The following is a 15,943-nucleotide window of genomic DNA, read 5'->3' as shown; positions in this document are numbered from 1 at the left end:
AATGAGTTGACCAAATCTCTTACCTTGACTATTTGATCAAGTGAGTTTATCTTTAACTTTTCAATTTTGAACTTTCCTCCTAACTTTTAAATTTACACCATCAAGGCTTTTGTTGTGGCTTAGGTATGAAGTTTGATTGTTTAGCCATCTCATGAGTGATATTATTGGACAACTATTTTCCTCTCTTGATCAACTACGATTCTTCTATTGGCAATGCATTGTTTCAATTCCCTTTCTAGTGATCGACTGATTCACTTTAGGACACACACATGAGATTATTTCTAGGCCTAGAGTCGTACTGGTAACATGTCTCATTGACAAAGGCTTATATAATGATATCTTTATTGTCTCCTATTATTCTTATTTTAATTATTTTGTCATGGATACCTTTGTATATATTATTCAACTTTCTTAATTTTAATAACCCAAATGCAGTTATATAATTATGTTATTTCATGAGCTTTGTATTTATTATATGTGAGAAAGATGCATGTATTTTTTCATGTCACTAGTAATGTATTATGGTATCTAGATAAAATCTCATTTTTCTTGTTTTACGTTGTCATGGATACTTTTATATTATGTCATGCTAGAAATAGTGATAGAGTTACTTGAATAACCCAAATATGTTCCATTTCCATTGAAACACATTTGGGATATTCATGTAACTCTATCACTATTTCTAGCATGACATAATATAAAAGTATCCATGACAACGTAAAACAAGAAAAATGAGATGTTTATATAGATACCATAATACATTACTAGTGACATGAAAAAATACATGCATATTTCTCACATATTAAATAAATACAAAACTCATGAAATGACATAATTATATAACTGCATAGTGGTATTTAATCACAATAGTTCTTCTACAATGCCATAAAGAGTCATGTTAGTACTAATAGTGTGAAATAGAGAATGTCTTTTGTAGATCCATCACTTGATATTGCGAAAGGAGTATAACGAGGCAATAGTCATGATATTTGATTCTAGGCAATTCATGAATGTTGGATGGGTTGTTTGCATGGAAAATTCTTTCTTTCCTAATTATAAGGATCAATTAGTTCTTTGCCAAATGATAAGAGATGTTTAAGATTATTGGACTTGTCGAGAGACGCTCTGTTTCGAATTAGTTGTAATTGAATGACCTTTTATAGCATTGCTGAAGAGTTAGTGATTCAATGCCCACTAGGGAATTACATAGTTAAGTTTTTCCATGAGTTTACTATCTATTTAATATGTAAGAAATATGTATTTTTTAAGTTACCACAAATGTTACTTATTATGATATTTAGTGTACTTCATATTTTACTTTGTCATGGATACTTTTGTATTGTTCAACTATCTTTTGAATAACCCAAATGTACTTATTTTCATGGAAAAGGAACTTGGACATCTGGGTTGTTTAAAAGAAAGTTGAATAATACATGAGTATCCATGACAAAGTATAATAGCGAGGTCATCTAGATATTAAAAGATAGACCTTTAGTAAATGAGATTGAAGTTACCATGTTGGATTCTAAGCCAAGAAATGGTGTCATTTGTAGGTCTATATATCACTTGATATTAATAGTGGCTTAGAATGAGATGCTATTTTAAATGTTCGATTATAGGCCATTGGTCAAACTTGGAATGACAATTTGAATGGGAACTCTCTTGTCTAATAACGTGGATAGTTAGTTCTTCACCAAATGATAAGGGATGTTTAACACTTTGTAGACTTGTCCATACATGTTATCTTTTGCACTAGTTGTACTAGAACTTAAAGCCTGGTGTTAGAATAATAATTTATTTAATGACCACTATGCAATTATAATTAGGTTGTTTCCATGAGTTTGTTATCTATTTATTTATATGTATATTTATAAAATGTTATTATATTATTGTTTAAATTTTCAAAATGCAAATGATATTATACTAAAGTACATTTTATTATTTATAAAATGTTATTTGTTTTTATAAATATAGTTATGAAAAAGACAATTCTTTTTCTTTGAAAATATAATACAAAAGCATGGATTAAATTTTTATTCTTTTGTAATACGCTTTCATACAAAAGACAAGTAGATATTTGTTTTATAAGCGAATTACTTTTGATAATTATTTTATTAAAATATATATTAAAATTTAAACATTTAAAACTAACTTCTAAACAATTTTGTTTAAACTCCTATGTCTTATCTAGTTATGATAACAATTTATCACAATGAATGAATGAGGCTTAAGTGGAAGAGCTAATGATGTCTCCTATTGTGGAAAATTATTTAAATAAAAAGTTTAAATATATTTTTAGTCATTGCAATTTTACATTTTTTTTATTTTGTCCTTGCAAAATTGCTTATTTGTTTTGAGTTCTTGAAAATTACGTTTATTTTATTTTTAGTCCTTAAAACACTTTAGATAACACTTTTGATATTGAAAAAGTGCTATCTAAAACCCTATAAAGGCCAAAAGCAAAATAAACATGATTTGCAATGATTAAAAATTAAAATAAGTATCGCTGGTATAGACTATAAAGGAGAAGGAAAGGAATAGATGAAAAACCTTCCATGAGAGGAAAAGTACTGGCTGGAGAAAGCCTTAGAACTAAATTCTATGGCATGGACTAGTTAAAAAATACCTTGAGGGAAACTCACTAAAGCAAGGGCCCCCGATTGTTAGAACTCCTTGGACCATGTTCAGGCTTATCGGATTAGGCAGCTGGAAAGGCTGAGATGATAGGCTTTGATTCATCCGTTTTAGGCCTTGTACGAGAGGGCTATGGGCCAGTTTCCCTCATAAAGAAATGTGGACTAACAGATGTAATATCATAGGCATAGGAGATTTCACCTTACCTTCTCCAACATATACCATTTCAATGATAGGGGAATGATTCAAGGCGGGCCAAGCAGCAAGAGAAGGGCTATGGTGCTAGGCTAGACCCGTAAAAAAGCTCGATCTAATACCCTTCAGGCTAAAGGAAAGCAATTAGCCAAGCTAATTGAACAAGTTTTTAGAGTACTTACATTTCTGGTTTCTCATGGACATAGGTACTGGACGGATTGGCCCACTTAGAATATAAAGAAGAGGAAGACGCCAAGAGACAGAAAAGGGTAGAGACCAACCACCGAAACAAGGGACTAAGAGCTATGGGTCATCCCAGGAACTAAACTCCCGAAGACCTCATCCATAAATAAGTCTTTGATTCCTTCCAGACGGGTAAAAAGACATACCAACTACCAACCTACCTTTAGGGAATAATATGTGGGACGCGACCCTACTCCAGGGATACTAGACCTTTCAGTTGGGAGTCTTTTAGCACTCAATGCTGTCTGGCTCGTACCGATGTCATGAGTGTCTTATTTATGAAAGACAGAAGTGTGACAAGAAGTGCAGTAATGGTACGGGTTACAAACGGAACAGACATGCGCCAACTGAGGGGAATAACTAGTCAAGGTGCGACACACGCCAAAGATGGCGGCAAAAGACCTGTATTATTACCCGAAACAAACAACAAACAAAACATTATGAAGCGTATTGGTCTATCAGCTGTTCCCGAAGTTCTATCTAAAATAGAACAGAACTACGATGTATTTACTATAACTGATAAATTTCGTAATCTGTCTTTGAAAGATAGCAGTGCTAGTTCAAGTAATCATAGTTTTGTTTCTACTCTGACTCCTACTGCATCTCTTTTAGAAAGATTTAAGATTCGTACTAATCCATCGGCGTTTACTCGTAATGTTATTGAAATGACTAAAGCACCATTTTTTGATATAAAGAACCCTATTATTAATTTAACCGAAAAGGCAAACAATTATATGATGTCGATTGGCTTTCGCTTTATGCCAGGACAAGGGGAATTCTTAATAAAAGATCTCCGAGCTCCTGATACCTTAGTGGGTTTAAGAAAGTTAAAAGAAAGCCTAGGCTTATCGTTAACAAAAGGTAGTCTTAACAGCAATCCATTACTTAAGTTAAAGGGTATTTCTGACTCTGTTTCTAATAGTATGGAGTCGCTGGCATCTCGTGTCTTGGTTGAAGTAATTACATTTAATGAGGGGTATTATGGTCGATTCTTAATCCTGGTCCAAATGGGTATTGGTTGTACTGTATGGTATGGCTTCGTACCTGGCGATGGTATCAATATGCCAATTGAAGGATTAAATACCCTATTTAGTCCTATTGAGAATTATGATACTATCTTTACTAATCCTGATGCTCATGTTATACCGGGCTTTAATAAAATGACTTTAATTGAGGGCGTAAATAATCCAGCAGCACCGCTGTCACAGGCATTTGCTCAAGATAGGCCCTTCATGGATATGGATATTGAAATACCGGATTCTAATAAATCTATTATTATCGGTGTTAGCTTAGGACTAGCAGTTGCCATCTTATTTACATTTGGGATTAACCCATGCTGCGGAGAAGTTATAGTATGAAGATAAATATTATGATGAACAACCAATTGTTATATATTTCTTATTCTTTGTATCGGAACAACTCGAGGAATGCTATGCTTTTAAATGTGCCTATTTCCTATCATCCTCTTATCTATTTATTTAGGAGAAAGTATTCTACAGACAATAATTTACAATTACAGCTATCTAAGGATATACGTTATGTACATGATTACCTTAAAGCAGAGAATCTAATACCTAGTATTACACCTTTCCAATTGTCTATCATTCTACAAAAAATTGAAAACAGTTCTTACAAGGTTGGCCCGCTAGAGTACCTTACTTGTTTAGATGAAGATATGAATAAGCTTTTAAAAGATATATTACCTGATTATCCGGATATTCATATACATGTAAATAAAAGAAATCCAGAACGTATATTTATAATAAAGGCGTCCAATATTATGGATCAAATAGTATTAATGGGCCTGTCTGCTACTTTGCATCGTCTTATTTATGGTTCCTTGCCCCAAAATGGAATTCGACTAATGGATAGATTTCCTGCTTTTCTCCAGAGTCTTGAAGATATGAATAATGTTGATATGATGTATAAGGTTGATATGTCCGCATCAACATCAGTGATTACTAAAGCACTGGTTTTAAAAGCCGTTAAGCCTTTTGTTGGCGATAATGATTATGTATTTAGACTAGTAAGTTCTTTACTTGAGCTACCTATCTATACAAAGGATGGGGATAAAGTTTTAGTAGGGTCTGATGATATTCCTCCTCCTCTTGGAGAGGTTTCCAGATTGCTATTCAACTTTGTATTAATGGACTTATTTGATCGGGAGTTTGTCAAATGTTTTCCAGAAATAAGATTTAGACGATTTTCCCATGAGATCTTCGTAGCAACTGCTGATATTTATGATGTCTTTTTCTCTGAAAAGAGTTGTTATGCTTTATTGGGGAAGATAGGTTTGAGAGGCGAAATCTATTCTATTTCACGAGGGGGAGGGTACCTTACCTGTAGGTGTAACATTGAAAAGATATTATTTATTAATAATAGCAGTAAGGTCGTAATCAGTGACCCTTTCCCCATCTGGTATTAAAGCACATATGTACTTGGTGATTTCGTATGTCAAAATAGTCAGCATACGACCCTTATTGATAGGCTCTTCCCTCTGTTGTCACAAATCATTTGACTCAGCCGGGGGAGTGAACGAGATTCTGCTTCAAGTTACTAGAGTCAATTATCATAAACCAGCTCTTACAAAGCTTATGACTGCAAGAAAATCAATTGAGACCTTCACAAAGATGTTGGGAAATTCCCTAACAAAAGACCTTATTGAATTGATGCATTCAAACGCTAAAGAATGAAAGCAAGCAAGAGATAAAGATCTAGTTAGACTTGCCAGGTAAAACCTAAAAATTGCTGGAGAATCCTTGCTAATCCTCAATCCTCATCCAATCCAACTCAAGCACCAGCAAAGGGAAGAACTTCTAACTCGCTGGCTGGAAGAAGAGATTGCAACTTGAATTGCAACTCCCACTGGGTGCACCGCCACTAAGACTAGCTCCCCTAGAAGAAGATATCTATCTATTATCATTAGCCAGCCTTGAAGCAGGAAGTGTTTTACCTTTTCGCAAGCACTAAGTAAGCAAGCTACCTTAATGAAGTTCAGAAATTCCTTCTTTTTCCTTCTGTACTTTACTAAAAGTCTGGTTATATGATTGAGTACGAGATGTTCGAATAGTTCCGATTCAAAAGAAAGCAGTAATCAATGAATTCTGCACTTCCCGCCATAGGGAGAGGATTGGAACGGCTCAATCCGTTGCTTGTTCGCGCAGTAGTTTGATTGCTGGGGGTATGAATTCTTTCGAGTAGTCTAGTGACAGCAACAAATCATACTATAGGTATTCATCCTACTCACGCAACAAAGTTCTGTTAGGTTCTTAGTAGCAGTCGGCGACCTTTTTCTATTTCCTCCTCACTCCTGGGCCTTTATCTAATGTTGTATATATATCTTTTATCCACAACCATTATCAGGGGGGCTTTTTATCCCGCGGCATCGTATCTGGATCCAATAGATCTCCATTGATATTATCTTCAGCCCTTTTAGGATTATTTTGCTCTAATGTATTATTATCTTCGGTATTATTTCCTTCTTCTACTCTCCGCTGGGCTATTATACCTCTTTCCTGTTCCAGCTTCTGTAATTTCTGAGAAAGAGCCGAATTCTCTTTTTCTAAAATAGCTGTTTTCCTTTTAAAACTTTCTAATAGTTTTGTTCCAATGTAATTTAGAGATGACAAGTCATCGATATCAAGTGGATCTGTACTTACATACTTACCTTTTTCATTAAAGAAAGGTATTCTCTTGGAGTTACTGAGAGTTCTAAGAGTGGTTGTACTCTCTTTCTTTTTAACCGAGAGTTCTTTCCAATCGGGTCGAAATTGATAAGTTACCTTCTTTATCAGACTTCGGGAAGGGTCGGCGTACTGTTCTTTATACCATTCTGGAGTTATAACATTTCTACCCGGTCCCTTGTACTTATAGACCTTCTTATTGCCATCTGACTCTTCTGTGGTATAGCTATAGCATTTAGGTGCTAAAAAGAATCCCTCCAAGATCTTATCTTCTAATTTAAATTTACCTAATACAGAAGAGGAAACATCTTCCTCCGGAAGTGGATTACCAAGGACAATAGAGTCGGTGTCTGTATATAAGCAGTCTTCTCTTGAAATATACTTGTACATATAGATCCTTGAGCCGGCAGTGATCGCTGCGGCTAGTTGTACCGCGGAGTTCTTCGGGGGGTCCCAATAAGAAGGCCCCTTACCCGGATTGGTTAGATAAGATACCATGTATAGATCCTCTCTAATAAAGACATCGTCTATAAACTCAGGGCGTCTAAATATACGGTCACGTTTAGATTTATTGCACATCTCGGTTTTTGTGCTTTGAGGATTGATGCCAAATCTACCATATAATGAGTTCATTAGTAATTTATATACAAAAGATAGGGCGTTATTTCCCTTCTTTTTAGCATTGGATCTGCTTTCAAAGAGAGAATTAATGTAGTCCTTGAATGGACTTTCCATCTCCTCGAAGAGGTATCCACAAATTGGTATTATAGTGTAGCCTATGTCTCTAGCATACTTGAGCTCCTCACTATAGTAAACCCCAACAAAGGTGCCTGTAGGAAAGATAAGAGTGCCATCCTTATTATCCCGATAGGGAAGAAATGGTTTCTTTATACTTTTTGGGCATTCTACATATGCTTCAATGAACCCAAACATGTTATCTAATGTCATATATTCTAAATCAGAATGCCAGACTGGTGTACCCCCAGGCATTGAGAATTCCTTGATAACAAAAGGATAGAGAGAGTTAACGTCATAATAGTATAAATTAGTACCGTATGGTAAGTATGCGTCGGTATGCCCACCGTAATATCCACGCCGAATAAATGTATCCTCATTCTGATTAGGGATGTGGATACGGTGCTTATTGTAATCGTAATATTTTTCACGAAATAGACTTAGAGCCAGTGAGGCTATTGTAAGCTTATTTACTATGTCTGCCTGGTAAGCCTTATAATATATGTCCTGGAAGGACTGCATAATTCCCCCTAGCAGAAGAATATCCTGCTCCATATACTCTAACAAACTCTCTTTCATAATACTAAGACTTTCAAGTCTTACATCCTCATAGGAAATAGATCCTTTAGAACCCAACTCAGGGCATAGATTCTTAGCAAGGTCATCTAGTTTGCCGGGGAGTAGATGTAAGGAGTCTCGGAACGTAAATAATAGCCTTTTTTTAGAATAGACAGCTACCTCGTAGAGTCTATTGTCTCTCATAAGGGGGGTGACCGTGTAATTAGGATGATATAATGCAAGGTGCTTAAGTAGGAAAATGCCATCGAATCGACCTAAATTATGAAAGTAGATTGTTTTAGCAGACCTATTTTGTCGAGTAATAGCCGCGACCCTAAAGATAAATGATTTGAGCATTTGGCAGCTCCTTTCTTCAAAGGTTGGGAAGATTCTTGAAGAGTAATCTTCGCTGAAGTAAGTATCGATCCTTTCACGCCTACTAACGGGAATCCCCGGATTAACAACCATGACACCGACCGCATAGGGTACATGTTGACTATTTTTGTTAATTATGGTCTCAGTATCGGCCACCAAGAACGGCCTCAGGGATATATTGCCCGATTTCCTTGGAACGGTTATATTCTTAGGGTACTTTCGAGAAGTAGAACTAAGACTTTTAACAGGTAAATTACTAATATCGATTTCTCCAGAAGATGGCTTAATGCATTCAGAGAGAGCCTCCTCTAGCAACTCCTCTTTTAAAGGTTGAAGAGGGCCGGGGATATTTTCTTCAAAATGTGCTCGAATAGCTATTCTAACAACCCCAAAACCGTCATAAATCTCTATTAATTTAAATATACTACTAAACACACTAGCATATATCTCTGACTTAGAAATAGGACTACCATCATCAAACGTTAAGGGAATAGACTGTTTATTTAGTGGTTTAGCGATATCACCTACTTCTCTATTTTTAAAATAGAATATGATATTAGCTTTCGCGTACCCTAATAAGACAGGATAAACATAGCTTACTAAGAGAGACATCACACTATGGCTGAGGAGGGCTGTATCCTGGACCGATACAGGTTCTCTATACTCCAAAGACGGAATTAGTAACTTAGGGTGCGGGAATATAAATGTTTTACTAGAATTGGACTGAATCCGGTTCAATAAGATAGATGTTGAAGTTGATCTAGTACGACTGTATGTCGTGTACGGAACATTATGCCTTACCCCATGGGTTTTAAATAACATTTTAATAATGTATACAATTTTCCCCAATCAGGGCATCTCTAAACCTATTCCATTTAAACAAATGATCATCAAATTTCTTATTAGATCCGCAGACCGCATTACAATAGAGTTGATATCTTTGTTTCAACTTATTGTTTATTTTTTTTAAACCAGCTGCATTCGTGACATCTTCTGGAGAAATGAGTCCAATTTTTAAGAACTCATCTAAAATAGGCTCTGGTATGATCCTTTCATCAAAAGACTTCAAATTGTAGCCTTTTACATTATTATAGAGGCCCTTCGCTATAGCCGGCTCCATAATATTTTTATAAATAAAGCGGTTAATGATTTTAAGAGGGGGCCCCATTTCCTTTATGACATGTAGATAGATTTTAGATATATATTTAAAATAATGTATATTTGTTATGAAGTTATCGTGAACTGTGTACAGAGGTATATTATATGAGTTCGCATAGAAGGCAATAGACATAGCAATTTGCGCGTCCTTTTGATGAATGAAGTTAACGAATGTGGATACCCCACTTTTCCTCTTATCCCGCTCTTTTGAGGGAAACGAGAGTGTGACATTATGGGCCTTTTTCAAGTAAGAGTTGAAGACTCTAACTGAGTGTTTTTCCATCTTTTTATAATCCTGGGATGTGCTAAAATATTCTGTGCTGTACAAGACTGGTCGATCTAGGTAAGAGCATACCCGACCTACCAGGCTGATCAGCTGGATAAACGAATACATAAAACTGTATTTTTCTTGCCAAAATTTGAAGCATAGAACCGACAGTATAGTACATTCTTTTGGCAAGAGATCTTGGCAAAGACTCACTATAAGATCCTTAGTTGTGCTATTAGCTGTTTTACCATATATAATTGGCATATATATTTGCTTAACTATACTCCTAGTTAGGACCCTATCCAAAATTGCGCATAGCTCAGGATTCTCCTCACTAAGAGAGTCTTTGATGAATGAAATTAATTCAATTCTCATGTGAGAATAGATGTCAAATATCTCACCGCTGCCGGTATCAAAAAGATTTGTTAGTTTCGCAAAATTCTTATCCAGGAGGAAATAAGCCATCAGTTGATATGCGCTAGCGCTAGCATCCTGAGTTACAGGAACACAATTATACAGATCAACGAAAGACATTAAATCCGATGATGATAATAGGTAAATATTAGATAAATATTGGAATGGCCGTTTAGCCATCCGTGATTCTATCACTAAAGTCTTTAAATACGTTTTAAAGTTCTCTTTACACTCTAGATAAGGGAATAATTTATTCTTTATATCATTTAGAGCATCCTCCTCATATTTATATGATTGATAGAGGAATGCAGTTGCGGTTAGATACATATTTAGATAATTATTAATTTCAGGGGAAGAATATTCTATATTATCTTTACAATCTATTAATAGTAGACTTCGGGCTAAATCCCGCTCGTGGAAGTGAAAGATGCCGCTGCGATAGATTCGACCTTTGAAGTCAATAAATGCTGGAAAATATAAAGAATATCCAGAGTAGGCCTTTGCCAGATCTAAAATCGTACACTCATAACGTGCCCGCTGCATATTCTTTATTAATAGAGCGTACACATCACTAAATTTGTATATTGTTTGAATATCCTTATTCTTTTCAAAATGACTTCTAAGTTTCCTGGAGGCATGGGCTAGTATTACCTTTGAAAGAAATTCGGGCATCAAGTAGCCACATTCTTCTAATAATTCCCTATTTTCTAATATAAAATTAAGGAAATTACTATTTATTTTAAAGGATTGACGCTGTAAGCTACTGATGCTAGTACAAAACTTATTTTGCTTATTATGACTTTCTTGATACTTATTTTCACCGAAATAGATGAAGAAATTCTTCGCATCGGGAGAACTCATACTCCGTTGAGTGCTGTAGATTTGGCCCGTAGGGTTGCTTAAATAACCACCATATATATCAGATATATGTAACAACTTACGTTTCTGTTCAGGTTTGTGGGGCTCCCAATCTTTAGGTGGAAATACCATAGGTAGGTTTAACTTTATAGGAAGTAATGCGGGGTTAAACAAGCATTCGGCATATACTAAAGAGCTCCTATAGTAATTATGGCCCTTTTTGACAACATTTTTACAACAGTCTTTGGACCACTATCATCAGAGAAATTTAATAAATCAACATTATATGTTACTAAGCGCAATAGACCACGACTCACTAAAAATTCAACTAATGCTGTACCAAAGGGATAAGCTCTAGTTTTAGATGCTTTAGTACCTTTATCAGCAGCATCCATACTTAGATTACATACCCTACTATTATAATACAATGTTGACGATGAGGCATAATCCCTTACATTGCGTTCTATACGATCAACCAAACTAGCAAGACTGACAATATTTTCCAGATTAAACAGATGGCCTAGGGTGTGAACCAGTAGGCACTCAATGGAGTGCTCGCCTAACTCTACCAACAACGACTTATCACTTTCAGATAGTACACATCTTAGATTTTTATTCTCCTCGTCGGATAGCTCTGAGCCGCTGGTTTCTAGACTATCACCACTTCGACTTTCTGCATAAATGGTCATTCTGCCGGGATATTCTTTATCCATAAGATACTTTCCACGAAGGAATTCCTTAGCACTTGGCAAGTTGTTTTTAGTTAACATTACCATAATGTTAGGACTAGTTTTATAAATACTATCTTCAGAGAAGTTCAAAGTCAGATCCTCAATTTCTCTCTGAAGCGATTCTAATGTTTGTGCATCATTATTTTCATATCTATAACGGTCCAGAAGAGAAAAGACGCTATTTTTATATGTCTTAACAAACTCTGATTTAGGGACTTTTATTTTTCGTGTTTCAGGATCAACGCATTCATCCGGACTGTGGACCACATCATTATTATCATACATTAGTGTTTCTTCGTAAATATCCTTTAAAGCACCTTCCCAGAAACTTTCTATTTTAGCACGATTCTCGCTTTTATTTTCCGGCATATCCAATGTATTTGCAAAGTGAGAAATCCAGTTAGAAGTAGATTGAAATCGAACCGGAAGTAAAAATAATTTATGCTTCTCCAGCATACATTTAAATTGACGAGTCGTCAACATTGTTTTGTTTGTTGTTTGTTTCGGGTAATAATACAGGTCTTTTGCCGCCATCTTTGGCGTGTGTCGCACCTTGACTAGTTATTCCCCTCAGTTGGCGCATGTCTGTTCTGTTTGTAACCCGTACCATTACTGCACTTCTTGTCACACTTCTGTCTTTCATAAATAAGACACTCATGACATCGGTACGAGCCAGACAGCATTGAGTGCTAAAAGACTCCCGACTGAAAGGTCTAGTATCCCTAGAGTAGGGTCGCGTCCCACATATTATTCCCTAAAGGTAGGTTGGTAGTTGGTATGTCTTTTTTCAACCATTTCCCCAGCTTGAATCTTGTTCAATCCATAAACACGTGCAATCCCATCTCCAACGGAGACCACTCGACCGATCTCATCCACTTGAAAATTAGTGTAAAAGTTGGTAATTCTACTTTCTAATAGAGTTGTTAGTTCCGCAGCTCTTACAGAGAATTCCATAATTTATCTATTTTGACCGGGGGAATGCCGCAAACAAGGTTTTTGGCTCGCAATAAAGCTAGCATCCTGATCGAGCAAGACGTAGTCCTATCTATCCACCTCTCCAGACACAATATCTTGAGTACCTATGATGGTGACCACATCTGCTGGCATGTGATGTTTGGACAGAGAATCGAGTCCTTGTGAATGGGCAGAGCCAGGTGCTCTTATTTTATGACGGTAGGGACGATTGCTTCCATTACTGACCAGAAAGACACCAAATTCTCCTTTAGGTGCTTCAACAGCGGTATAGGTAGAAGGAGCTGGTACGGAAAAACCTTCTGTATAAAGTTCGAAATGGTGAATTGAGGTAGAGTAGACCGATGATCCTGTAGTCATTTTGCCGGCTATTGAAAGAAAAAGAGAATATCTAATCTAAAAAGAGATGAGAGTTATGGACGGTTCGGATCACCCGCTGATAGGGAATGCTTTGCCTTGTACCAAAATTGGCAATTTTGGTCAGATAACCCGCGTAATCGTTTTCACTCAGCGCATGCCCCTCCGGATAGAAAAGAAAGCCACGAATCATATGTCTTCTTTCAAAGACTACTTGAGGGGAATATCCGTCCGCCACAAGTGCGGCCTCTATGTGCCTTTCGATTGCAAGTTGACTCCGGACGAAGGAGTCGAGGATTCGCTCGTTATAAGCGATCCCCCACCAATTCGCCCTCAATCGAACAGCGAGCTCTGCTCGCCGGGTGTTGTCATCGAGAAGCGGAGGTTCAAGTTCGGGAATCACAGGCTGCTGATTCACGCTCGCTTCGCTGGATTCGTTTGAAGATTCTAACAAAACACCTTCTTCGAAACTTCTCCAGCCCGAGGTCGATGCGCCTGAAGGCACGTTTGAGGGTTGCTCCGCTGCAGGATTGGCAGCAGGCTGACCTCCTGCTGGATCCATCATGTGCAACGTATACCCGGATTCGAGGCCCGAAAGAACACAAAGAATAATTATGAGGGGAACCTCCCAACCCACAAGCCGAAAAAGAGCGCGAAGGCCAGTCTGTAAGAGAAGACTTTGGATCTTAGAAAAACCCAACAAATCGAAAGAGAAAGAAAGACACAAGAGAACCGGTGTAAGGATGATGCAAGGGATGATTAATCGACTCAAATAGATGCTCATCATAAGCTTTTTTTTCCTCCTCTTCCTGTTCTATTGATCAAAAACATACGGAAACGCCACGCCAGTAGATTAAGTAGTGGAGTGCTCATCCAGGCTTTTCCACCCACCTTAGTAGTCCTAGTGGGCTTTATAACCTGGAGGAGTATTCCCTGGATAATAAATCCCCCCGGGCTTATAGAAACCAAAAATGGATTGGTATTGCCCAAGGTTACCCCCTCTTAGTGAATAGGGCACAGGACAGGGATCTCCTTGATCGAACTTTGAGCCACCCTGGACTTTGGCCAGGCCCCAGTTCCCAGGGTTAGAGTATTCCCTATTATAAGATAAGCCTACTCAGATCCGAACTAAACTAGTTGATTCTCTTTCGCCTATCGGCCGGCTTTAAGCAACCTTCGCATTTCCTGCTGAGATCCCAAGTCTCCAAGTGGGCCCTCTTGGCCACCCGCGACCTTGGCTTTTTAGAGAATCCCGCTCCTGTGTCGTGGGACTTGTAGCTCGGCAGTCCACCGGGTGGGTTTGTTTATCCTTCCAGTTTCGAGTGTCTTCTTGGATAGTTATAGCGGCCCATAGGCGCGAGATGTACCTTGTGGGGGGCGGCGGTCCACGGGACATAGTCCTTTCAGGCAGTGGCCGTTTAGTCCATGGTCCATTAGATGGTCGATGCAAGGCCAGAAATTGGAACACATTGATTCCGCTCGTTCCTGTCCTTCACTTCAGGGCCTGTCCCTCGGTGTGGTCAGTACTCCATACTGTCGGGCAGCGAAGCTTACACTTGTTAACTAATTATGACGGTTCGCCAGGGCCTCTTTCCTCCTCCCTTTTCTGCTCACTCGTAAGGGGTCCGGACCCCCACAAAGGTTAAGGAGTCGACTGAACATCTCAGCCATTGGCGGGAATTTCGCCCGCATCCGATCCCCAATTCTTGTTCACCCCGGATGATCGTGTTGGGTGAATTGTGACCTCGTACGATCGTGTCGGGTGAGCAACAGCCGCTTCGTCACAGTACTTACTTATGGGCTAACGGGTCACACTTTGGCCAAGTATCCTACAAAGAGACTCCCGAGAGCCAGAAGTATTAAAGGAATGGCCATAGGAATGGGCACATCATGACATCGTAAGATGTCTCGCCCGAATGAATTAGTTGGTACTAGAAATGTTAGAAAAAGTGAACGAAAAGAGTAATAAGAAGTGAAAAGGACAGAGACACTTCCCAACCAGAAAGCAAAATTCCGACTTATGGTATACTTAGTGTAAGCGAGCTCTAATATCACATCTTTGGAATAAAATCCAGTTAGAAAAGGAAATCCAATTAGAGATAAGCTGCCCATGAGAATCATGGCATAGGTAAAAGGGAACGAGGAGGCAAGCCCCCCCATCTTCCGCATATCTTGCTCATCCGACATGGCATGAATCACCGAACCTGCACTCAGGAATAGTAATGCTTTGAAAAAGGCGTGATTCATTAAGTGAAAGATGCTAACTGAATAGTTAGAGATGCCGCAAGCAAAGATCATATAGCCTAATTGACTGCAAGTTGAATAAGCAATGACCCTCTTTAGATCGTTCTGTAATATTCCAGTGGTTGCCGCAAGGAATGACGTCGTAGCTCCTGCAGAAGTAATAACAATCAAAGCCGTAGGTGGGTATTCAAATAAAGGGGAGCACCTTGCTATCACGCCCTGAGTTTATAGACGATGTCTTTATTAGAGAGGATCTATACATGGTATCTTATCTAACCAATCCGGGTAAGGGGCCTTCTTATTGGGACCCCCCGAAGAACTCCGCAGTACAACTAGCCGCAGCGATCACTGCCGGCTCAAGGATCTATATGTACAAGTATATTTCAAGAGAAGACTGCTTATATACAGACACCGACTCTATTGTCCTTGGTAATCCACTTCCGGAGGAAGATGTTTCCTCTTCTGTATTAGGTAAATTTAAATTAGAAGATAAGATCTTGGAGGGATTCTTTTTAGCA

At 37.9% G+C, this 15,943-nt stretch overlaps 1 protein-coding gene and 1 pseudogene across 1 annotated transcript; both read right to left on the bottom strand.

The window, feature by feature from the left end:
• Positions 1–6,431: 6,431 nt before the first annotated feature.
• On the bottom strand, positions 6,432–9,245 carry LOC114385934 (DNA polymerase-like). The gene has a single exon (XM_028345963.1). The coding sequence runs from the start codon at positions 9,243–9,245 to the stop codon at positions 6,432–6,434; it is 2,814 nt and encodes a 937-aa protein (XP_028201764.1).
• On the bottom strand, positions 9,214–12,540 carry LOC114387563 (annotated as a pseudogene).
• Between the last annotated feature and the right edge of the window lie 3,403 nt (positions 12,541–15,943).

This window comes from Glycine soja, chromosome 15 (genome assembly GCF_004193775.1).
Source record: "Glycine soja cultivar W05 chromosome 15, ASM419377v2, whole genome shotgun sequence".
NCBI classification, from domain to species: domain Eukaryota; kingdom Viridiplantae; phylum Streptophyta; class Magnoliopsida; order Fabales; family Fabaceae; genus Glycine; species Glycine soja.
Note: the sequence above shows the minus strand (reverse complement) of the source record. Positions and strands in the feature narration are given on the sequence as shown.